The sequence below is a fragment of the Sphaeramia orbicularis genome, chromosome 19, assembly GCF_902148855.1.
Source record: "Sphaeramia orbicularis chromosome 19, fSphaOr1.1, whole genome shotgun sequence".
NCBI lineage: Eukaryota > Metazoa > Chordata > Actinopteri > Kurtiformes > Apogonidae > Sphaeramia > Sphaeramia orbicularis.
Window position 1 is genome coordinate 36,479,825 of NC_043975.1, and position 24,870 is coordinate 36,504,694.

Genomic DNA, 24,870 nt, shown 5'->3' on the forward strand with positions numbered 1-24,870 from the left:
ATTCTGCCTGTTAGTAAATGTTTGGTGTCACTATGATCTGTAGGCAAAGTTGTGATGCACATATTTAAATGATAAGCTGAGGCATTGTATTATTATATTTGCACTTTTATGTTTTTGCACTAAAACAGACAAAAAAATTGAAGTTCTTATTTGTAGTCTGTTATGCTATTATTTTACTCATCTCATCCACTTGAGATCAAACTGGGCTGTATGTGGCCCCTGAAGGCTTCTGCATAGTGCTGTATATTGAAAGAAACGGTCACATTTACTAATAATTACCAAGTCCTTGAATGTTTTTGTCATCCTATTTTTGTCAAGGTAAAGCACATTTAAGTTTGGTTACACTGACACAATATTCATTAACTTTAATTAGCAACTTTTTATCCATTAAAATCACGAGACAAGTATTTTGTAAGAATTGCAAAATAAGGTCGAAATTCAAAATGATATAAATCCCTTACTATCAAATAAACTAAATTATCTAACTCTTTCATTGTCCAAATTGTCTTCTCAATATTATATTGCAACAATTTTTTGACAGAAAATGGTACAAATTAATCGATGAATGATATGTTTGACTTCATTCACCTTAAAATTTGTTGAAACCTGTCGCCAAATTTCTGAAGTAAATATTGCTTTTGTTTGTATACTGAGTATTTTCACTCCAGTCACTACTTTTAATAGTGTAAATAAGACCATATCAAATGGAAGTTGGTCTATCAGGAGTGTGTTTCCCCAGTTCTGCCACATGGGAGCGCTGCATTCATTTGGATGCAGGGTTTCCACTTAATGAACAGTTCAGCACCATAAAAGTTATGAATTTGCCTGATGGCAGATGCTTTCATGTGTCCATATGGGCCATTATTGCTTCCACTGCTTGGGGTTATTTACTTAATGGATCAAAGAGAATGTACTTTATTATGAGTAAGTGGTTTGTGAGAAAACATAACCTTTAAAATGTGTGGTCCCAAATGGAAAGTTGAATTGTTTTTATGGTGACTCATCAGCAAAACCCCACCAGCAAAGACAATCCAATAACTCAAGATCTTCACTGACCTTTGGAAAAGGGCTCTACTGTCATTAGCTTTCATTTAATACTGTAGTTTTTCTCAAAATCCCACTTTTTTTCACCCCTTCAGTGATTCAGCTGGTGGAGTGAGTCCTGCAGAGAAACTGAGCCCTGAGCACTTGCAGCTACTGAGAAATGCATTTACCTGCTCTAAATCTGGACTGGCACAGGAAAGCAGACAGTGTGGAAGGACGGGGAGGAACAGAGGAGTAAATGAAGAATGTGGAATGAAGTTTGCGGAGTTTCGGGAGCTTATAAGGTCTGTGATTGGTCCTGGTGTGGAGGACTCATGGGCTGAGCAGTTCTTCAGTGAGGTAAACATGATTTTTTGACATACACTTTCTTTTTAGTGCAGGAATAAATTCAGTGTTCTATTAACAGAAGGAAACAAAGCTTTTAACCCTTTACAGGGCACACAGAAATACTCTGAAATTCAAAATTTCAACCATAGTGTGTTATTGGAGAACATAAGACTTTATTACTTTTGTGAAATTAAAAAAAAAAAAAAATTCATGTAGAAAATCAAGGTCAGTGTAGTTACCATATGTGGTTCCTTACTTGTAAGTGGCTTAAGAAAAAAATCCAAGAAGTGTATATAAAAAAAAATAAAAATACAAGAAAACACATGTAAGGTGAAAGGAACGTGTGTTTTGGAACATTAAGACACCTGTCAACACACACATAATCCCTTTAAACATCATTCCTTACATTAGTACCATTACTTCATGGTACCTAACAGAGCAGTTACACTCACTGTTCAAGCAGAGGTGGACCTTACAGATCACCTGTGACCTGATATTGTTGGCCCACTGTCCTCACTGTAACTGTTACTGTCACTGTCTTGTAATGTATGCGGAAATTACCAAAAATAGTCACTTGCCCGATAAAGGGTTAAACAGTCATTGTGTATTCCTTTACATCCTTGACAGGTGGATATATGTTGCACAGGGCAGGTGACGTGGCAGCAGCTGTGCTCCTACCTGCTTCTAGAGTACAGTGAAAGAGAACGAGCCTCCATCCCCATCGCTGCTCTCCTGGACTCCCCCCAAACAGTCAGACACTGCTCCCACAACAAGGTACAGGAAACACACGCTATAGACCTTTTTCACAACTTCCATATTTCTGACCAGAAATACACAATCATTGCGGAATTCTACTTCCTCACCTATCAGGGCAACTGTGGCGCAAGCAAAGAACAAGAGTTTTTTAGCATTTCAGGTTGCTCTTGTTATGCCCAAAAGCAGCAGTATCTGTCTTTTCGTTCTTTTTCTGTGGATAGTGAGGTTAGGCGGAAATGGATTCAGGTGATCCGGCAGGATGACCAAAGTTTGTGATTAAAAAGGATAGTATGTGTAATTCCCTCCAAGCACAGGCAGTCACAAGTGGCTGTCTTGTAATCGGTTTATTCAAGGCTTTTCCTCCAAATCCACCGTGAAAACTAAACAATATATAGATATGACAAAATATGGTTAACACACAAAATTCTCTGTACAAGCATAAAACAGATGTACAACATAAATTACGTTGTTGGCTGCATGCAACTTAAGAAGGAAATAAAAGTTTGTATCTTCCATCAATGCCGTGTCCTAGGTAGCTGCTGCAGCAAAGCTATAGTGAGTTGCATGAGAGCAGCCCAGTGGAACTTCAACTTGCTTCAAAATAAAACTAAAAACGAAACATCATTGGTTCTAAATCAGACATGGTTATGTTTGCAGCAGACATTTCACGTCTGAAGATTACGTGCTGGGAAAGATTTACTGCCTGAAACCCGGGGCCGGCCTTTTCTCATGGAATAGTTTCATTTCTGTTTAGAAAAGTACATAAACACAAACGTCGTACATATATAATATGTTCAAATATGTACGCATTACATATGCATATACATACAGATATGTAATGTACAAATTGGTCAGGCAGGTTGTGTACTCTCTTATCCATTTTTTCTCATTGTGTTGACGCTTGGCAGGAAGTCCTTTTCCGCAACGATTACATATTTCCGGCAAGTGTGAAAAAGGTCTATAGTAGACGAAGGGTACGCAACCTGTGGCCCCTAATGCACTCTGCAGTGGCTTCTATTGGTTTGACCAGACAAGGAAATAAAAGATAACATTTGCGATTTTTTTTTTTAGAAACTATCTGCATCAGAGATTAAAAGTGTTAAATCTTACATATAATATTAAGATTAATTAAAAAACAATTGATGAAAGTGCTGGCTAATGGATGTTTACAATGTATATGATAGTGTTATTGCACATGTATATTGGTTTAAATCTTCCAGAGAAGTGAATGTATTGTAATGTGCAGACTGTTTTGAAGTAGATCTTGTAGCTCTGAGACAAACATTCCACATTCTCTCATTAAATCTCAGAATTTCACATTTTCACCCAAGACTGTATCTTGAAGCTACAGCCAACCCGCATTTTTTACTTAATTTTTAATTGGTGACTCAAACTTTGCGAAGTTTCACTATTTTCGTTCTGGAGGCATTTTTCTTACAGACTCTAGTGTGGGTCAGGCATTAAGGGATGTTGTCTCTGGTCCACCATTTAACATAGTAATTGACAGTAAACCACCTAAATGCAAACTGTTATAAAACGAGGAAAAACAAGAAGTCTATACTGAGTGCTGGAGGCATTTTACTGGTTAACCAGTGTTACCAGTAGTCTCCTTACTTTTACATATGTATGTATTTTGAGCCATTTTGCTTAAGTATGAAAAATGCCAGTCAGTTAAGATGAATTAAACCAGACCTGAACTGTTACAATTCTTGGTCAAAAAAATTGTTTATGGGACCACTTCAATTTCATGTCCAAGAAAGATAACAGATTCAGTGTAAAGTATATGTTTTATTAAATCTGGACAAACTCTGCAAAATCTCTAATGTACAGGCAAATTCAACCATTCACCCACTGAAAATGAATAACAAGAATTCACATTTTGATGTGATTCTTTAAGGTCATAAGTCAGTCTTACAATATCCAGTTGTGAAAAAAGCACAGAAAACCACATATTACAACAAATGAAAAATCATTTTAAAATGCTATCATTAAAATCTGCATTGTATGTCACCTGTTACTTGTGTTTTAAGGTCTTGAATATTTTCTGAGACCAGACAGATTCTGGATTTTTCTTTCTGGACAAAACCGGCTCTTTAGACAGTAAAGATTCCCACCCTGTTAGATTCCAGAGGACAAAATTACAAAATGGAACATAATATTCAGAATTTGGTTTTCATTTGTTTCTAATCATCTGGGTATTAGTTGCATGTCATCATCCTTCCATCAATATATTCACTATTCCCTGACACATTTCTGCAGTTTTCTTTTTTATGGCACTTAATTGAGGAAGTATTATCACGTCACCTAGAAGTTACACTGAACATCTTGAAAGTACTGTAAATCTTCATATATCAGGCTTATGGCACGGGAGGAGTTGAAGACAAAGAAAGAAACGGAGAACTATTAGACATGCACTCATCAATATGTTGCCAAAAACATGACTCAAATGTGAGGGAGGACAGGGTGAGTCTGTTTTACTATGTTTAAGCACTCAGATGTTTTTTAATATTTAACCCTTTCAGCCAACGTGTAAAGCCTCTGTCTGCCTGTTTATTTAAAATATTCATATCCCCGGGTGGAATTCATTGTGGTTTCGAGGTTGTAAAGCAGATTCCATACATTTTTTAATCTTACCTTTACTATAGTAGCTCCAAGAAACAAGCTCAGTCAAATCCTAGACTTTGAATTTTGGTGAGTAAGTAATCTGGATATACATGCACATTATAACTCATATCCAGAAGATCTTTTTATTCATTAGACTTTTTCTTCTACTACTTGTATGTGATGTAGCAGGCTATAACAGCATGTTTCCATTTTTCTACTAAATTTGTTTTTCTAAACTCCTTTTTCATAAAAATAGTACTTTAATTTCTTCAGTAACCTTTACATAAACCTTACTGATTTTGTTTGTACAGCGGGAGCCAACAGTGCGTGCGGTGGCTCTTTCCTATCCACCTCCACTCCGCTACATTAGTGTCAGTAAGGGGGGTCAACTCACTGTCTGGAACCGCAGCCTACACATTGTCAAAACTCTAGGGGTGAGTGACATCATGGCACTTCTTGTACACAAATTAATCAAACTCAAAGACACACTCAGACTCGCTACGTCTATTCCCCAGCTTGCTGGAGACCCAACAGAGGAAGTAGCAAATACGAGACGATTCAGAGGCTGGACCACTGATGCCGTCTATATGGGCAATGTCAACAAGGTCGCTATATCAACCGATTGCAGGGACCTGCACTTTATCAATGTCTCCACCAACAGCATATTTGAAGACGTCCATCTGTTTGGTAGATGTGGTTTCTTATGCGTCACACTTTCTAATATGATAAACTTGACAAGAATTAAAAGTAACTTTACAGAATATGATGGGAAAATCACTTTTGTCTCATGCAGGGTTTCCTTGTGTCCTGACTGCTTTATGTTACTGGTGTGATGTCCAGGTAGGATCTCTACTCTTTTCAGATATCCTTTCACCTAAGCTTACTGCATACACATATTGGGTTAAAAGTACACTATGTTGCTGTTCCTTCAAAGTACCTAAAGCAACCATCTCTGCTGCTACTGGGAGATGATAGGGGTGGAGTTCACCTCATGCAGTTTCTGAACCCCTCTGAAGGCCTTTTCAAGAACCCCTCTAAGAAAGAGACCATGCCACAGAGGATCTTTTTCCAGGTAAGGTTGACCTCCTCTGTTTGCTTTATTTTACCTGCAAGCCAAAGGGAAACAGGCTTTTTTTCACCTGTGACTTTATATGTGAATGTATGTCCACTGTAACTCTTCAACAAATATGACTTCATGAATCTCCATACTAGTGTTACAGTTGAGACCCAGTCATTAGGTGTAAGGATATCATCACAACCAAGTATTTCAAATAGTTACACAAAAGTATACTTGGCATGGCATGATATCTGCAAAACAGTTATATTTCTGCCCATAACATTAGAAAAAGACGTATTTGAAGGTGGTTTAAAGGAAGTAGATATGTATAGAAAACTGAGTGAGCCCCAGCTGACGTTAGTTCAATGTTCAATCTCTTACAAAGCTAACGCCATCATAGCTACAATCTTCAATATATGCTAATAATGTTAGGTAGCCTCTGCACAGACCAGAAGGTACATAACTGGTTCTCTGAAACAGACAGGATAAACAGGTGGCTTCTACAAAAATTTTAAGTAGTAATGTGTGAAGTTATTGATTGCAGTGTTTTTCCAAAAACTAGTAAAATGCAAGACAAGACCCAGATCAAGAATAAAACTGGTCTCTGATACTATAACTCTGCTTCATACATTTACAGAGTGAAATTCTGGAACCATTTAGTTTCTCTCACTTCTATTAAATATTAACAATTTTCTTAGCTTCTATGCCATGAATATGCTCATCTGTTACATAAACATTTGTCTAATATACTTCCGTCAAATGACTAGTCCAGAGTTAACTTTCACTTTTTGTCAGCTGTCCTGTTTTTAAACGTGCTCTATAAATAAATTTAGATTGGATTTTGCCATAACGGAGGAGCATGTATGTAAAATATGTGTTCTCTAAAAGTTTGTTTGTACGTCCCATAGAGGTCAAACTAACATTTTTAAGTGTGTAACAATAATGCATGTTTAATTCCTGGCCATATTGATAACATTTGGCATCTTTTTATCCCATTTCATACTGTACAGAACTACTTATTTGTTATTCTCATACAACATGAGGTGATAATAGGGGTTTTAATGGGAGTGTCTCAGGAGACACTTATTTCATGAAACACTATACCAGTCACATGTTTGTATTTTTTCCATTTTCATGCACAGTAATAGGGATGTTTAGAACTCAACATATTGAATTTCCATTGGAAAATTCTTACCTTGATGAACATTGTTTCTTGTTGTGTGTGTCCAGCATAAACCAGTGAATGTCTTTGTTGGTTGTGGTACTTGATAGGTACAAGTAGAGAGGCAGATAATATAAGATTACTGTTCTTTGTGCTCTTTTGCATTCATGATGTGGTCAGTTTGACATGTAGAAGCAGATTTTCTTTTGTCTTATGAATGAAATAAATAAACTAACATAAACTAACACTGACTAAATACAGTTCTGGAAAAAAATGAGACCACTGCAATTTCCTCTGAAATCAGCATGTCCACATGTATGACAGCCATTCCATTCCTGTGTCTGTTGGATTCCAACACAAGCACACCTTATTCTACTGAATAAACACCTCCATGTCTTATTTAAGAAAGAGAAGCATAAAAACCACTACTGTAGCCATCACTATCTTCTTGCAATAGGACTAGCTGGGTGGCAAAAATAATGCTACTAGTACCACCAAAGTAATTTTAATCAAAAAATAACTATTGAAAACTACTCAACTTCTGCTCTGACAATGTTCCCAAACTCTGAGGCCTGGTTACCCTCAGCCACACTGGCCACAGGGTACTGTCATCCGTTGGTCGTCCGTCCGTCTGTCCAAAAACGTTGGCATGCAGTGATAAGTCAGGCCACTGGGGGAAGTAGTGCAGCTGATAAGTCACGCCAAGTGTTTTCAACTGCGCACACATGATGTTTTTTTGGTTTTTTAATCAGGACAATGCTCCTGGCCTCAGCTAGGTCTATAAAGGTGTGGATGACAGAACACCAGATGAAGACCCTGTCATGGCCAGCCCAATCTACAGACCTGAACCCACACTGAAAACTTCTGGAATATAATCAAGAGGATGGATGGTCACAAACCATCGAACATTGCTGAGCTTCTTGAATTTCTATGCCAGGAGCTGCATAAAGTCATCCAACAGCAATGGTGGAGAGCTAAGACACGCGAAAGCTGTCACTGAAAATCAGGGCTATTCCACCAAATATTGATGTCTGAACTTTTCCCAAATTACAACATTAATATTGTGTTGTTTAGAAATTAATATGAACTGGTTTTCTTTGCATAATTTGACATCTGCATCTTTTTGTTATTCTGACCATGCGTCATGTTCTGAAAATACATGCTGTAAATAATATTTTTATTTGGAATTTGGGTGAAATGTTGTCGGTAGTTAAGAGAATAAAACCAAAATATTCATTTTACTTAAACACATTCATATAAATGGTAAAATCAGAGAAAATGGTTAACCCAAACCCTAATTTTGCAGTGGTCTCTTATTTGTTTCCAGAGCTGTATATTGAAACCATTTTTGTCCACAATATAAGGTTTGTATCCATATTGGCACAGAAATGTAAGTGTTACACATCAGTTTCCCAAACAGCACTTTATTTGTTTCCATCACAGGACCTGAGCGAACATAGCAGCATGGTCTCGTACCATCACATCCCTGCCATCCACCAAGGACCAATCAACAGGGTGATGTTTGAGCTTGACACTAATGTCATCATGACATCATCTGAGAGCAGCAGCACCTCTGTGGTCTTTATCAACGTGTCACTGAAACAGGAGCCTTACATTTGGAAAATTAAGGAGGTAACTGTCTGACTTCACACAGTTACCCTTGGTAACATTTGGCTTGTGCAGTGATTTGATGACCAATATGTCATTTCCGGATAATGATACACAAGATGCTATAGGAAATTTCTGTATGTTTAGTAAATGTTTGTATAAAATGACCACATGGAAACATACATTTCCCATTTCTTTTGACTTGCATCTTATGAATTACCTACATTTCTTAAAGTAATTTACAATATTTGCCAACTATTGTCCTTCAGCATTTGAAAAACAAATATTAATTCTTTAATTGTTTGTCTTAGTTGCTCTCATTCATGTTTGTGTTGTCTTTATGCAAACTTCTTGCCATTTCCAATGTAATGTTACTACAAAGAATGTGAGTTGCAACACAACTAAATCAATGATAGAGCATAATATGAAATGGTAAACCTCTTTAAATCATCACAATAGCTATATCATCATATCGCAACTGTTCGTTTTGGGTTTTTTTTTTTGCGTTCTGTTTTATGTGCTTTGTGAATCACACATGCCCACTTAATTTGAGAGTAGATAGGAGTGATCATTCCACCATGGCCTTGAGGTCCAGTGGTCATGTTATGTGTCACAGTGCTCTACTCCAGGTGACACTGACCCAACTGTGTGGATCAAGGTTTGCAAATCACCTCTGACTGCTTCAAAGTCTGAACGTGTACAAAACTATTTTAGATTTCAGGGCATGTTCTTGTGCAGCAATATTTTATAACCCAACTTTAAATTACCTCCACACAAGATGAGTACAAGTTTATCCAGTAGAACAAATATCAGGCTCGATTGAAGTTTTTTATTTATAATATTTGCTTTCACTGAGCGTATAGACAGAGTCACTGACTTTGGGGGACAGAAGCTACACTGCGGCACAAAACCTTATTAAACTGGGAGGTGACATTTCCTGTTTTTCCACAATGTCTTTTCTGAACAAGCAGACTTCAATTAACTGTCTGAACAAATGTATAAAAGAAAACCACCCCTAGTAACGCATAGTGTGGACTAATAAAACCAAGCTGCTTTCATTTGTGTCCTTAAGTCATGTTCTAATTTCATGTTCAAAGCTGGAGTTTTGTCCCTGGTGACCCTGTCTACCATTTATTGTGATCCTTGACTCTTTCAGGGAGCCAAATGTTTTGACTACAATCCTTCTCTGCAACTGATTGTTACTGGAGGTTGTGACCGCGCAGTCAGACTGTGGGCTCGATTTGTCACCACGTGTCCTGTGGCTACACTGCTGGGTCACCACACCGCAATACTTGATGTTGCAATCTACCAACCTGTTGAGCAGATTTTCAGTTACTCCAGAGATGCAGTGAGTATTTAAAGCGCATAACAGAAGGCGATGGTGAGATAATTGCACAAATTAGAGGTTTAACTATCAGGACTTGTTATCACTTTTTTTTTAGCTCACTTTGCTTTACTTATTTACTTGGGCTTCCACACACACACACACACACATGCACACAGTTCCATATATGATGAACACATTGCTGTTGAGACAACATATCCAGAAGCCAGGATGTGTCATGGCCTGGGGTTGTGTAAGACTATGTTCAGCCATCAGATTTTATTACACAATTTGGATTTTTTGATGAAGTCCGATTTTTTTGTGTGCTAGTTCCTATTACACATTTAATGCGACTTCTATCAGTTTTGAGTTTGAACAGAATGTGACCCTGAAGTGACCCACATACGCAAAAGAGGCCCTTACGTAATACGTGACCATGCAGGCACGCACTGTGTTTACAGAAGTAACACTCCTGGGATGCAGAATTGTGACGTTTGTCGCATTTCAATGAAGTAAAGGTCAGATAAATGCAACCTGGCTGTCCAGACTGAAGTCGCATTGCAAAATATCAAATACGTATCAGATTTAGGACCACATATGAAAGTGGCCTGGGTTGGATTTGAGAAAATTGGATATGTGGTATTCAAACTGTCTTTAACAGATCGGATACAGGTCACATATGGGGGGAAAAAAATTGGATTTGGGCCACATTTGCCTGTTGTCTGAATGTAGCCTTAGTGTCTTTGACAAAAGTCATTTGCATTTCATCTCATCAATTACGCTGAAAAGTTCCAAGATTTAGGAACACTTACAGCCTGCAATATGGCAACGTTGACGTAGACGCTCATGCATAATTTCAAGATAATGCCAGGTTTTGGACTGGCACCTTGAAAATGAAAATTAATGTACTGTTGCAAACCTTAAGACTCATTTACGGGAAAAATGGGACAAAGTTACACCTCAAATGTTCTCTTCAGTCCCAAAATATCTTTAAGGGTTAAGGAAAAAAGCAATGCTACTTTATTGTCCCAACTTTTTAATGTGTTGTTAGAATCAACATTGAAATAAGACTTTATTTAAAAAAAACAAAAACATGCATCTCAAGAAGTGAAATGCTGAATAATGTTCTGTTGTATTGTTTTTAATATAATGCTGGTCAAAGATAATTTGCCAACTTCAAATTATTTAAATAATTTTTTAACATGCTATTTTAATGTCTGATTTGGGATTATACATTTCCTAAACACATTAATTTGGTAATACGCTTCAGAGCCAACAGCTGACTGTCCATATTTAGATGCATGATGTTGTATTTTACAGTTGCTAGCTTGGTTTATGTCTGCATCTTTCTTCCCATCAGGAGCTGAGGATTTGGGACATCTCCACTCATCACTGTCTGAAAAGCATTAGTCTGCCATTCCCCTGCCTGAAGCCAGGCCATATCCCAGAGCACGGCAACTTCCCTTTCTTGTTGCTGAGTCCTCCTCTTCCTGAACAGACACAGCCTCATTTACTGGTTGGATGTAAAGATTACCTGGTGCTTCTCAGTCTGGCTGAAAGAGGAAGAGGAGGATGGTTGACAGATGAAGGAAATGATCCTGGACCAAAGATGGCTCTGTCCTGTGCACTGTACAACCCCATTCTGAGACAGGTGGTGACTGGTTATGTCAACTCTACTGTGTCTATGTGGGACGTACAGACTGGAAGAAGGAGGCTACAAATCTCCAACGCTCATGGAGAAGAGGAGCTCACCTGCATGACCCTGGACTCATCACACAGAAGACTCATCACTGGGGCTCGGAATGGCACTATTAAGGTTCAACACCACAAAAATTTAGACAAATTGAATTGCACCTTTTATTTCATGTTTGGGAGACAAATGTTTTCAGGTGGATATTTGGTGTGCAGAGCAGGTGGTAAGTTTTTCATATTGACCAACAGGTGTGGAATATACTTAATGGTCTTAACCTGCACAAGCTGGAGCCTGTCACCGACTCTGACGTCACTGGGATGGTTTGTCTCCATGGCAACCAACTGCTTGCTGTTGGGTGGAGCCAGCGTATTGCTCAGTATGACATTGCATCCTCCAAGGTAAAATCTGTCATTTTTTTTCTCACGATTTATTTTAGAACAATAGGGTCATTAGCAGTTGTTTCACAAATGGTGCAGCACATTTAGAAACACAAGTCTTAAAGGGTACCTGTCGTGAATTTTCATTCCTAGCCATTTCAAAAGATCACATATAATAAAAGCATTTCCGTCAGGTAACTTACATCATAGCCTATTGTCATGTACATGCGACTACTAAGTCACTGCTCTGTGAGTCAGGCATGGTCAGCAGCATGTTCTTCATGTCCTTCACGAGCTGTTCCAGCGCCGGTAGTGATGCAGACTCGTTTTGTCCGATTGCCTGGGCTGTGATGGGCTAGTCACTGACCCCGTGCAGCAGACACCAGTCCAAGATGACACATTATTGGCCAGTGCTGGGTTGTGTCTCTAGGACAATGTCAGTGCAAAGCTTACGGCTGCACAAACAACTAACAAAAACACATGCTTTCTACTCAATCTCCTCACTGACTGCTGCTTGTTTACTCGCATTTGATCACCCGGAATCAAGGTAGGTACATCGACAATGGCTGCTCTGCATAGGTTCTGCCCCCGCCCATAATTCATGTAATATAAAGGTCCAGTTTGGTGCATTCATGGTGATTTTTTTTTTTCAGAATTTGCGCCTCTCTTGCTTATAAGTAATACACAAAGCACAATTAATGAAGTAAGGTTGACAAGTACAGGTTCACTTACATAGTAGAAATATAGTTGAGGAATTAACCATATAGAATGTACAGCTGTGGAAAAAGTTAACAAACCACTGCAATTTCCTCTGAAATCAGCATGTCTACATGTATGACAGCCATTCCATTCCTGTCTTGAATTCCAATACAACCACACCTTATTCTACTTAGTAAACACCTGAACCATATCTTATTTAAGAAGGTGAAGTATAAAAACCACTACTGTGGCATCACTATCTTCTTGCAGTAGAACTAGCTGGGTGGCAAAAAACAGTGCTATTAGTAATTGGAATCAAAAAATAACTACTGAAAACTACTCAGCTCACGTCAACTCATTCAAATGTCATTCAGAAACCGTAAGATGACATCAAGTGACCTACAAAAAGAATGACAAATGGCAAGTGAGTTGAAGTGCAGAATGAGAACAGGTCAAAAAAGTCTCGTATGGTCTTGGCTCAAGTCTAGAAGTTTGAAAGAAGCACTTTATCAATGACAAAAAAGAAGGGCCAGGCCAAGGTTTGCTAAAGACCGTAAGGTTTGGACCATAGAGGACTGGAGTAAGGTCATCTTCCTTGACGAGTCCAATTCTCAGCTTTGCACCTGGCTGCCTAATGGTGTGACACAGATCCTGGGGAGGCCTACAAGCCACAATGTCTCACACCCACTGTGAAATTTGGTGATGATCGGGGGGGAGATTTGTCTTTGTAAAGGACACATGAATCCCAGCCCAAGTACAAGGTTATCCAGGTGGGAAGTGGGCTTCCTTCTGCTCTGACAATGTTCCCAAACTCTGAGGACTGGTTTTTCTATCAGGACAATGCTCCTGGCCTCAGCTAGGTCAATAAAGGTGTGGATGATGGACCACCAGATGAAGACCCAGTCATGACCAGCCCAATCTACAGACCTGAACTCACTTTAAAAACTTCTGGAATATAATCAAGAGGAAGATGGATGGTCACAAGCCATCGAACATCGCTGAGCTTCTTGAATTTCTATGCCAGGAGCTGCATAAAGTCATCCAACAGCAATGGTGGAGAGCCAAGACATGCAAAAGCTGTCATCGAAAATCAGGGTTATTCCACGACATTGATGTCTGAAGTTTTCCCATATTACAACATTAATATTGTTTTGTTTAGAAATGAATATGAACTTGTTTTCTTTGCATTATTTGACATCTACATCTTTTTGTTATTTTGAACATGTGTCGTGTTCTGCAAATACATGCTCTAAATAACAATATTTTTATTTGGAATTTAGGAGAAATATTGTCGGTAGTTTAGAGAATAAAACAAAAATGTTCATTTATACCTATAAATGGTAAAATCAGAGGAAGTGATAATTTTGCAGTGGTCTATTTATTTTTTTCCAGAGCTGTATATTGTATAAATACCAGCATGAGCTGCAATGTGAGACAAACGTCTTGCTGTGTCCTCAGATTTTCACATCTCAACCCAAGCTGCTCAGTGTTTGGACTCATCCTAAAGTCTACAGTATTAAGTAAATTCTGGGCCTGTTCAGTCATAATATCTCCCACTGCCAATTCTCCAATGTCAGCAGAGTCAAGCATAAGAAAACATTGTAAGTAAATCCAAAAAAAAAAAAACTGGTAAGGAATGATTTTATAAGTAAATGATACCAGTGAATGACATGAATTAAAAATATACAAACGTACACACCTGATGAGATCAAAAGTCTCAAGTCAGAAATCTGCACCAGTTTCCAAATGCAAAATTAAACAGCTGAGCTTTTTTAGCCCAGAGACATAAAACTCCACTGGCAGAATACAACCATGTACTCCTTTCATCCTGATGGGACAGTGTGTATTACTTGTGCTCATAGGATTTGTATGTGAAATCCAACATGTCATGGAAGTGCAGCAGGGTCCACAAATCAGACATCCTGGCAGTTCATCACTGCTCTGCTTTGGACATCGTTGCCACGGCGAGCCATGATGGAGAGGTCATCATCTGGAGGCTGGAAACACAAGGGCCTCTTCTCCACCTACGGAGACAGACGCCCACGGGGTGAGATGTGGCTGTGACTTTGCTGAAACTTATTGAATGGTTTTCCTTTCATTCACACCATTCAGTTCTTGTTTTATAGAAATAAATAAAAAAAAGATTTCCTTCTTAGGGTGTGAATTGTCAGTTACATGATTACACTGGGAAAAGCTTAGTTAAACACAGATTCATGTTATTACAGAATGTCCAGGCTGACTGTAGTGTAGGAGTTAAGACCAACTAAACTGAAACAAAATCATGACCAAGAGTAAGACTGAGATGAAGTCAGGACCAAGATCCAACCTGTCAGTATCATTATTTATTTGAACCAAAAATCCAACATATGAACAACAGTAATTGGTCACATGTCCTGGCCCTTCTGTTAGTTGCAGCCTTCAACATGTATTGACTAAATTATGTCGCTTGTGCACCTAGATAAGTGGCAAATAACAGGCAAGGAAATAAAACTAGCAAGTATTAGTCACCTATGAAGTAACTGTATGTTTTATGGTACACACACATGCAGTTTTGTGTATGTTAGGGGTGTAACGGTGCTATCGTTAGTACTGAAACATTTTATTTCAGTGTGTTCGAGACAATATGGAGGTGTACCAAACGAATACATGTAGCCTATGTGAAGAACACAAACACTTGGGAAGCAGGGTGGCTGCAAGCAGAACCCGTGTACAGGCTTTCCCCTATATACACATTCGCGGCTGCTGAATTCTTAGTGCCGTTGGAAAAACAAAACACTTTATTCTGAGGCTGGGGCACCAATAACGGGGGGTAAACATGGCAACAGAGAGTATAACAGAGGCACAGGAGCTGGGTTGGACGTTCAAAACATGCTAAGTTTCACTTCTGGGTTTTCGGTAGTTACGGAGTGACTCCCACACTGACCTCCTTCACTGTACTGAAAATGTGTCGATCCGAAGAAGACCCCTATACTGAAAATGTACCAAACTGAAATTTTTTCTGTACCGTTAAACCCCTAATATCTGTGTGTGTGTTAGGATGGGTAAAATGTAGAGACTGAATTTCCCTTCAGGGACAACAAAATGAGTTAACCTTTGACCTTTAAACTTCTGTGATGGAGAGGTTTAGAGATTTCTGAGTCTGATTGCTAACATTGACAAGCTTGGCTAGTGGCACGCTTTTATACATTTTAAACTGTTTAACAGCAGAACAAACTATCAGACCATATCTGATTTAGTACAGTTCTGTAATTTTCATAAGTTTTTACCCCTCGGTCAGCTCTGGCCAGAGGGATATTGTAATCGTTTTGTCGTCTTTCTTTCTGTCTGTCTGTCCATTCAACGATGTGGTCACATTATCTGAAGAATGCATCAGGATATCTGCACCAAATTTATACTGTGGATGCATCTTGGCATGGAGCAGAAATCTATTGGAAATAGGTGACCTTGACCTACTTTTTCAAGGTTAAATGGCGACATGTCTTTCCAACAATGTAATTGCTATATTTGGCTGAGGGGCATTAAAAGTGCACAGCATGTTATGTTTATTTGGTCTGTCAGTTTGTTTTTTAATTTCAGTTAGCAGTTTTACTTTTTTCTCTTAGTTATTCAAATATCATGACAAATACTCTGGTTTTATAATAACATAAGTGTTTACAAAACATTAAATAAATGAATTGTCATTTTGTTCTTGTGCTGCTTGATCTAAAACAGTTACTTGAATACATGAAAACAACGTTAATTTTTGTTACATAGTCACCTTTGATTATTTTCTTTCCTTGTTTTAACTCTTGTTTTTATTTTTAATTCAGTTAGCACCTACCTTTTCACTGCTTCTTTTAGTTTTTGTTGACTATAATAACCCTGGAGTTTTTCCTCACTCATCTTTCTCCAATGTGCCCGGATTTTACAGTATGTTCATGAACAAATTGGACAAATGCACCTGTAGGTTTGTGGTATCTCTGCTTTTGTGTTGTTGACTGAATGAGTGGAATGAGTCAGTACTGCATTTGTAGTTGGTGATGAGGTGTTCCTTGTTTTAGCCTGTTTTTATGCCTTATTTCTGCATTTAGAGTGGAGTCTCCTGTGGACAGCCTTATATTCCTTCAGCACCGGGCTAGCAACAGAAATTTGAGAAACAGAGGTGTCTTAGTGTCATCACAGGCTGGCTGTCTCTGCTTTTGGAGCGTCACTGGTCAGACACACGCTTATGGTGAGTGGCATACTGAAGAGAAAATGATGGGATTGAGTCATTGAGTAAAACTTGTTGGAATACTAAAAGGAAGTGCCATTAAAATAGAGATCTCACAGTATGGTGTGAGGGAGGCGAGGGCAGCAGACTGAACAAGTGGTTGACATGCAGCTGTCAGTTTTAATTATCCGTCTGTAAGATGGATTTATAAACAGTCAGAGCAATGACAGTGAGGCTGAACCGTCGACTTGGCCTCACGCCTGTACCATTCCTGGCAGCCCACAACTATGTCTCTTTCCAGATCCCATCTGTGTTTAGTGGTGTGGGATTCAGGCACTGTGACCGCTACATATGTGTATGTGCAAGCATGACTGTATGCGTCTTTCAGACTGCGCCAGGGTGCATTTTTGTGCATATGGGTATGCAAATGTATGCCTGCATTTTTGCAGCAGAAAGGAATTCAAGACTGGGACATGGAGCGGTGATGTATGGCATAAGAGAACACATTAAAGGGCAGTAATTTGTCTCAAAACCACATTTGTCCTTTCAAATCAAATCAGTTTTCTTGAAATTGGCAGTTTGTGAATATAAATGGATTTGCCTGCATGCAACTTTGTGTGGACAACTTGTTCCCTTCTAGAAAACCCTACAGTAGACTATTGTTAGAATAAAACCTAATCTACATTTTACTTCTTTTATATGCTGAATTCTCTTCTTTATTCCAGGCCAATTTTATGCTCCCAAGCAGCCTGATGAACTTGTGCTGACCCTGAGCTCAGATCAGAGTAAAAACACTATCCTCATCTCTGGAGACACAATGGGCTGGCTTCAGATCTGGGACATCTCTGATTATGCACTGGAAATCCAAAATAAGGTGGCTGTATATGTATTTGTTTGTTTTCGAATGTGAAATATTGTTAGCCTCGTAGCATAATTGCCTGAATCATATTTTTGGCCAAATTGTGATATGTACATAAAATTAATCAGCAGTGTTGGGAGAATAAAGTTATGTAGTTATCACAATTTGGCCAATAATATGACTTGGGTAATTATTCTATGAGGCTAGCGATATATCAGTTTTATGACTTATATGACATGAGGTGTTCTCTGTTTTTGCAGGCAGGTTGTGAACAGCCTCCTCTGCTGCAGAGTTGGAGGGCTCATACTAGAGCTGTGGTGAACGTGGACGTCTTGGAGATGGCTGAAAAACTGTTTGTCCTCACAGCCTCAGCTGATGGCTCTGCTGGACTGTGGACGAAGGACGGAGGCCATGTGGGCTCATTTGGGCAGGAAGCGATATGGAATATAACAGACTCCAATACCTACCAGATTAACAGGTATATAGGCCTGTTTCTCATACACATGTCAAGAGCACATGTCTGATCATAAAGAAAATAACATGAGCTTGACAAATTCAGCCATTTAATTGTAGTTCGATAAGATGAGATTTAATAGGTTTTTTGGAGCTGCAACAGTTATTCGATTAACCATTATGTTGCCAACTACTAAATTAATCACCAACTCTTCTGATAATTTAATGTTTTAAGAAAAGAACAAAAACCACAGCGTCTGAAATTACTGATTTCTTTTTACTTCATTTTATGGTAGTAAACTGTTTTTGGGCTTTTGTTGAATACAATTAGGATGTCATGTTGGGCTTTAGGAGACATTTTTTTTTTTAGACCAACTAAACAAGAGAGACAGAAAAAAGGCCGTCTTGTTAGAGGTGAGGCAGTTCACCAGATCCAAATTAAATAACAAATAGAATTAGCATTGCCATTGGGAGTTGAAAAGGAACACAACCAGCGGTTACTGTAAACTCTGATTCAGGAACTATTTCCAGTTTTTCCAGTATCTTTCACATTTTACATAAAAATGCCTCAAAGAAAAAGTTATACGCTCCATAACGTAGACTTCATGTATTATTTCTGTCCATTCCGAAAGTGTTGGTGGTTCCTCATTCAGCCATTTGTGGGTTATTGGCTTTTTGCCAACAGCCAGTAATATTTGCAGCAGGTATCTGTCCTGTTTCCTCAGTCCAGTTGCTAAGTATCCAAATAAAATACACTGAAACTCTCCTCAAGTTATAACCCAGTAATCAGTTTGGGCTGTAGGAAGAACGGATCAACATTTTTCTGACATCCCTGACACATTAATTGATGAAAAGGTGAAACAATGATGAAAATAATTAGTTGCCGCCAAAAAAAAAAAGCCTTTCCATTTTGTTGCCACCATCATCTAGTGTTAAGATACTGTACATTACAGTCTCCTACTATGTCTGATTGTGGACAGGAGTTAATGCCTCTTTCTTCAAAAAGCCTAGAACAAACAAAAAGATTGACTCAAATGAGGGAATTGGACATTTTCCCTTGGTTGCAGTTTGTAAAATCACCACTAGGTCTTCCTAAAAATCATATACTGAACCTTTCAATATCTTTTCTCAGTTAGCCCTTTTCTAACAGCTCAAATCTGATTTTTAACTTATGGGAATTTTCTGGGTGAGTCGTTTTCTACAGGTTGGATGGAGACAACAACAATGTAGCAGTCTGAGAAACCAATGGAAAAAAACACCATGTAGTAACTACCGATAAACCCTGTGTTTGATGGCGACTTCGTTATGTAATGATTTAAGGAAAGGCTAGAAAGTGAGACAAGAAAGAGTGGGTGGAATGCTTTTACTTTTGACTGCAAGAACAAATAATAAAGAAACTGAAAAAAAAAAACCCGAATGGGTTATGATTTCCAGAACATGCTAGATGAGGGAATATGTTAGCATGTCATGGTCCGTTATACACTGTACACTCCCTCTGTTAATGATGCATCCTTGAGTAGAATGGTCCTGAACGGAACGTCCTGAAATCCTGAATGGAAAAGGTTCATGAACCAGAACTAATTTGATGGAAAAGGCCTGCGTATTTCTCAGTAGCTGCTAGGTCTCCCTTGGTTGGTTCATCATGCCATAGGGGATAGAAATGACTGCACACATGCTGGTATGAAGAATATTGGACTGTACAGTTAAGTATAAACATGGTAGTCTTATTGGCGTAAGAGGATTCGATTCTGGCTGCACGTAGGTTACCAGCACCTTATCAAGGCTGCCAATATCGGCTACAGGACAGGTCTGAACAAGTAATGATGTCAGCATTAAGCCCTGAATCATTTTAGCTAAATCTAATATAGAGAGAATGCGTCATTGTTGAATGGTTTCTCCAAAAGAAACTTCCCTCTGTTTTCCACAGACGCTTGAGTCTTTAATAGAAGCTTCAGTTTGGTTCGAGGTCATAAACTCTGGCTTGGCTCAGACGTAGTGTGACTGTATTTCTGTCACATGTTGGGTAACACTGGACCATAAAGGAGAGATCTGTCCGAGGTAGCTTAATTTAAGAGCACGAAAAAAGTGCAGACAGAGTTGGCACAGACGGATACATAAATAGACAGTATGTATACGTTTATGAAGGTCATGAGAGCAAGATTATTTGTAGTTACCATTGAGGATTAACTGATCAAGACGTGTTGCCACTTAGACAAATGTGTTGTGACTTCTTAAGTTGTATTATGTCATATTTATTGGACCACTCATGTCTTTTAAATATCTAATCAGTGTAAAATTGCCCTGTGAGTGTTTTGCCTTTCATTGTTAAGATCTTCCACAAGTTGAATTATAATGTCAGCTTTAATTTACTAGAAGTAGAAAAAATGACCTCAGACACACATACAGGAGACACATGTCGAGTGTTCATGGAGCAGCCAACTACAACACAGAGATGAGGAACCGTTACACTTCTGGTTTAAATCAAATCAAACATTCAAACAGATATGGGAAGGTTTGACAAAATATCCAGCAGGGATTACTGATCTTTCATAAGTCCTGTCTAGTTTGATTACCTGGTAAATGTTTGGTAAATCTGCATTTGTAAGAGGCTTTGTGTTTGCAAAAACAGGGAGACACAGAAGAACAAGACAGAACCGGGAATCGACAGGAACCAGAGCCAAGTGCCTGACCCAGCCAACAGAGGTCAAACTTCAGAGAGACACAGCTCTTCTGAAGGTAACTATTCAGCACAAACAGGTGTTTTCAGGTGCTACTCACACACACATGGACATACACACACAGATACTGTATGTCCTCTCCTTGACCCAGTGGACTTGGCTGTTCACAGGGAATGTCCCCAGCACTAATTACTACTTTTGTCAGAATCCCTCTGCATGCATCTGCATGTGTATGTGTATGTGCAGAAGAAGCAAATGAAAATAGGTTAAACCTACAGGTCAGGACAGCCTTCCAAACCAATTAAACCTGATACTCTGATTCAATCATGTCCAATTTCACCACATTATGAAGAGAAGATTCAGAGCATTCTTCACATTCTCCTCCTCAGAAAACTGGAGCTGGGCTTGGGAACATTTGGGCAATGTTCTGCTCCAGAGACACAAGCCAGATTTTAAAAGTGCAAAAATGCTGAAGGCTTGTGTGAGTGTATGTGTACGTGCAAGACATTTCCTACACTTTCCTTTCACTGTCTGCCCGTTGTTTAACTTGCCAAAATAAGCGATTAGCTGTGCTTTCTGTGCAGCCACACCCAGGCAGACACAGAAGTGCACACATTAACTTATTTAACATTGTCTTCTTTCGTCCACTTCAGCGTTTTCTCCCAGTGTTGAAGAGAATGACCACGAACAACCACAGCAACCCATGGTAACACGCAAACATATAATGAGCTGATGTGTGAAGCCTTGGTTGTCATCACTTATCATTCTCACCTCAATGTCCTTGTTCACTTCCTGCCATGCTTGCATGCACATCTGCCCTTCCAACATCATCTGTACATCTCTTCATCAGTATCTATGCGAGGAGTTTTGTAAGATGGGTGCTTGGTGGCGTGAGAGCAGGTTCCTATATGATGAAACCGATCACTGTTGAGGATTCAGACTCATGTGACAGGTGAGGTTTGGGCAAAAGACTACACCCTTTCCTATTTGTCGTTTATGGACAGGGAATAAATCCCTAGTAGTTGTATTCTGGGTCTACAGGGCAGTCATGGCAAATAATTCATGAAAAATTGTGTATTCTTTACATTTCACTTCTCTGCTGATGCAGAAGACGTACAAAGAAACTCACCGAACCCCCTGACCATGTGTAAATCCTCTGGTGTGACCACTGCCTGCGGCTGTGTCACCTTTTTGCATCCAGTAGTTGTTGCTAGCATAAAAATACAGGACAGTAGCACATATAACTCTGAACAGTTTGATCAGTTCTGTAGGAATGCAACAGCACAGTTCCACTTACTTTTGGGTGCTGTGGCTGCAGCAGGCCATGGTCAGGCTAAAGTTATCCAAAAAAAGGGATATTTAGCAAGGGATAATGAAAGACAGATACAAATGAAAAGCAGGAAAACAGCTTTTCTATTTTAGATTCAACTGATGGGAAAGAAAGATTTTTAGTTTTTGTTTTTCCTTAGAGTATGGTGCTTTTGCATGTTTCCCATTTTATTTTAGCGGCTCTAAATCTTTCTCTTAATTGTTGCCACTTTGTGCAACAGGCTGCCAGTTCATCTGCACTTCCTGTTCAAAGGTCAGAAAGGAAATCTAAAAAATCTTTAATTTCATCTCTGCATTTTGATGTTTTGTAAAGGAGGAATTTTAGAAATGCCTTGATGGTGATCTCTGTTTCATATTTATAAATCTCTTATAAGTCTCTTTTCTTTTTCAGGAGATTTTTTCTGAGAATTTACCCACAATTCCCTGCCTGGTATTGGCAGCAGAAAGCTTGGCTCCCAGCATCTGGAGGGAAAAGTGAGCTACCTGTCAAGTCAGACGTATACAGAGATACAGACTCAAACAACGCTTATATCCTGACACGCCTTCCATTTTTTGTCTTTGTTGTATGTACTTGTGTTATTGTTGGGATTGTGAATGAATGTCAGGGCTGCCATTATCAGATATTTGAGACTTTTGGGTCATCCACAAAGACCGACATCCAAGCCAACTCGCCTTCACAGCAACCTTCCCTGCACGTCATCATCACGGCTCGACTGAATTGCACAAATTGTTGATGCAAGACTCGGTGCCCTATTTTTTGTTTGTTTGTTTTCCAGATGTGATTTAGTAACTTCTTTGCATGTGCTCGTCTGCTCATCCCTGAAAACTGGGTTATTTTAAGCCCCGGTCTGGTTATATTTTTTCGCGGGGGAGGAAGTGAGCATGGAGCCTTTTCTTGACAAGCAGGGCTCAGGGATAAATACAAACAGACACAGCTGGGACAAACTGGGCAAGTCAAATGAACTTCACTTTTGCCCTTTAAGCAGCTCTGAGATAATGCTGCGGTACTGCATCTATGAAGCGTGTCAACTCAACCTCCTGTCTGCTGACAAGCACACATTAATGAATCATTGACTTTGTGGATATGTATTAATTATGTGACTTCTATGCACAGGCAGACTATTATTAATATTTGACATGTTTATTACTCTGTTATTTTTGTTCCTCTCCTTGAATTGTGTGTAAGTCACCCCATTATCTTCGTAACACACAAATTACACACTAGAACACATGCATATAAGAAACATTGCGTTTTCTCTATATGTAAGAGAATGTGAAAAAAAATGGTGTGCTATGACTTCTTGTAGTGATTTGAGTAACCATGGCAACAAAATTGCAACAACAACAAAAAAAGCCCCCTCCATTCATTTTCAATGGGAAGTCATGCAACTGATCAAACCCACATCCCCTTTCATGTCACATTACATTGTCATGCTTTAACATAAAACTTCGGTAGACCTGCAGACTCTTTAAACCTCGAATCAGAGTTTTAACAAAATCACATTTAAGTTTTGCATATTTTCTTAATGCTTTACAGAATGTTCAGCTTTACAGTGGGGTGGATTGTGGAAATATGTAAAACTTCTATTTATTGTTTAGTAAATGTCTACTGTTTCCTTCAGACCATTTGGAACCAGTTCACTATACTTACCAACTATGGAGACACATTTACCATTTTTTATCCAAGGAGAGACTCAAAGCCCAGTGACTTACAGAATTCAGACAATACAGAGTTCCATAAACTGCCCCATTAAACCTAATAATAATCGGAGCACACATTTGCACCCTTTTTACATCGTCTTTTCCACACTTCCCACTAAACATTAATAAAATTTACATCAGCACATTCAGAAGAGTCTCCCTACCCTCAAGGTGAAAACAGTTTAGCTATATGAGGAACCAGGAGAACAGTTTTGTTAAACTGAATCAGACTGTGAATGTGTGGAAGGGATGCACATTTAATATTTGGCAAAATTTCCAATCTATTTTACTTTCTAATTACATTTTCCATTAGTTTTTTCTGATGGCTTTCATTATGCTTTTTTGCTTAAGAAATATGTCACAGAATAACTTTTTTTTTTTTTTTTTTTTTTGTAATTTAAGTTTTTATTGATTTTATCATATTTTTAGACTTTTACAAAAAGGAAAAAACAGACCCAAAAAAAGACAAATTAAAACTTAAAAACGCAGCCACAAAAATCCCCCCAGCACCCCCACAATTCTTATATACATATATACACAAACACAAACATATACACATACTATCCACCAGCCCCCTTCCCGCGCTTTTTCTAAGATGTTGCCCTCGTAATATGAGCCACAAACATTTGCCATATTTGGCTATTTTTATTTGAAACCTTACAGAATAACATTTTTAAAAGACTATGTACAACCCCCCAAAATAAATATATAAATAAAGCTGATTCTGCTGTGAAAATTAGACCTGTGCCTGTCTAAAAATGGATATTTTTGCATCATGCATTTGGGTCAAAAGAATAACAATAGCTGCTCTTATCTTGGCGGCTGCGGTTGTTAAAAAAGCATACCAGTCAGTTTGTTTATGTGTAGGTGTGTGAGTGTGCAGGGGCGACATAGAAGCCCTGTACAATCTGGATAAATGGCAGGTTAAAGCTTCCTTTCACTAATTTCCAACATCAGTAAAGGCCCCTTTCAGCCTGTTTTCTCTTCAGAGATGGTAAAACACCCAGGAG

The 24,870-nt window shown here is 38.7% G+C and overlaps 1 protein-coding gene across 1 annotated transcript; it reads left to right on the forward strand.

The window, feature by feature from the left end:
- The first annotated feature begins 1,296 nt into the window (after positions 1 to 1,296).
- On the forward strand, positions 1,297 to 24,076 carry LOC115439425 (WD repeat-containing protein 49). The gene is made up of 18 exons (XM_030163263.1): positions 1,297 to 1,383; positions 1,999 to 2,145; positions 5,043 to 5,165; positions 5,247 to 5,418; positions 5,525 to 5,571; positions 5,666 to 5,803; positions 8,394 to 8,582; positions 9,715 to 9,906; positions 11,243 to 11,698; positions 11,824 to 11,973; positions 14,514 to 14,698; positions 16,722 to 16,861; positions 17,566 to 17,714; positions 17,960 to 18,177; positions 20,782 to 20,888; positions 21,484 to 21,536; positions 21,681 to 21,782; positions 22,551 to 24,076. Exons 1-17 carry the CDS (start codon positions 1,297 to 1,299, stop codon positions 21,759 to 21,761), a joined length of 2,634 nt encoding a protein of 877 aa, XP_030019123.1. The 3' UTR covers positions 21,762 to 21,782; positions 22,551 to 24,076.
- Positions 24,077 to 24,870: the final 794 nt, after the last annotated feature.

Coding starts and splice junctions, on each gene's coding strand:
- LOC115439425 (XM_030163263.1), top strand. CDS start 1,297: ATGAAGTTTGCGGAGTTTCGGGAGCTTATAAGGTCTGTGATTGGTCCT. Junction 1,384..1,998: donor CTGAGCAGTTCTTCAGTGAG/GTAAACATGATT, acceptor CATCCTTGACAG/GTGGATATATGTTGCACAGG. Junction 17,715..17,959: donor CACTGGAAATCCAAAATAAG/GTGGCTGTATAT, acceptor CTGTTTTTGCAG/GCAGGTTGTGAACAGCCTCC.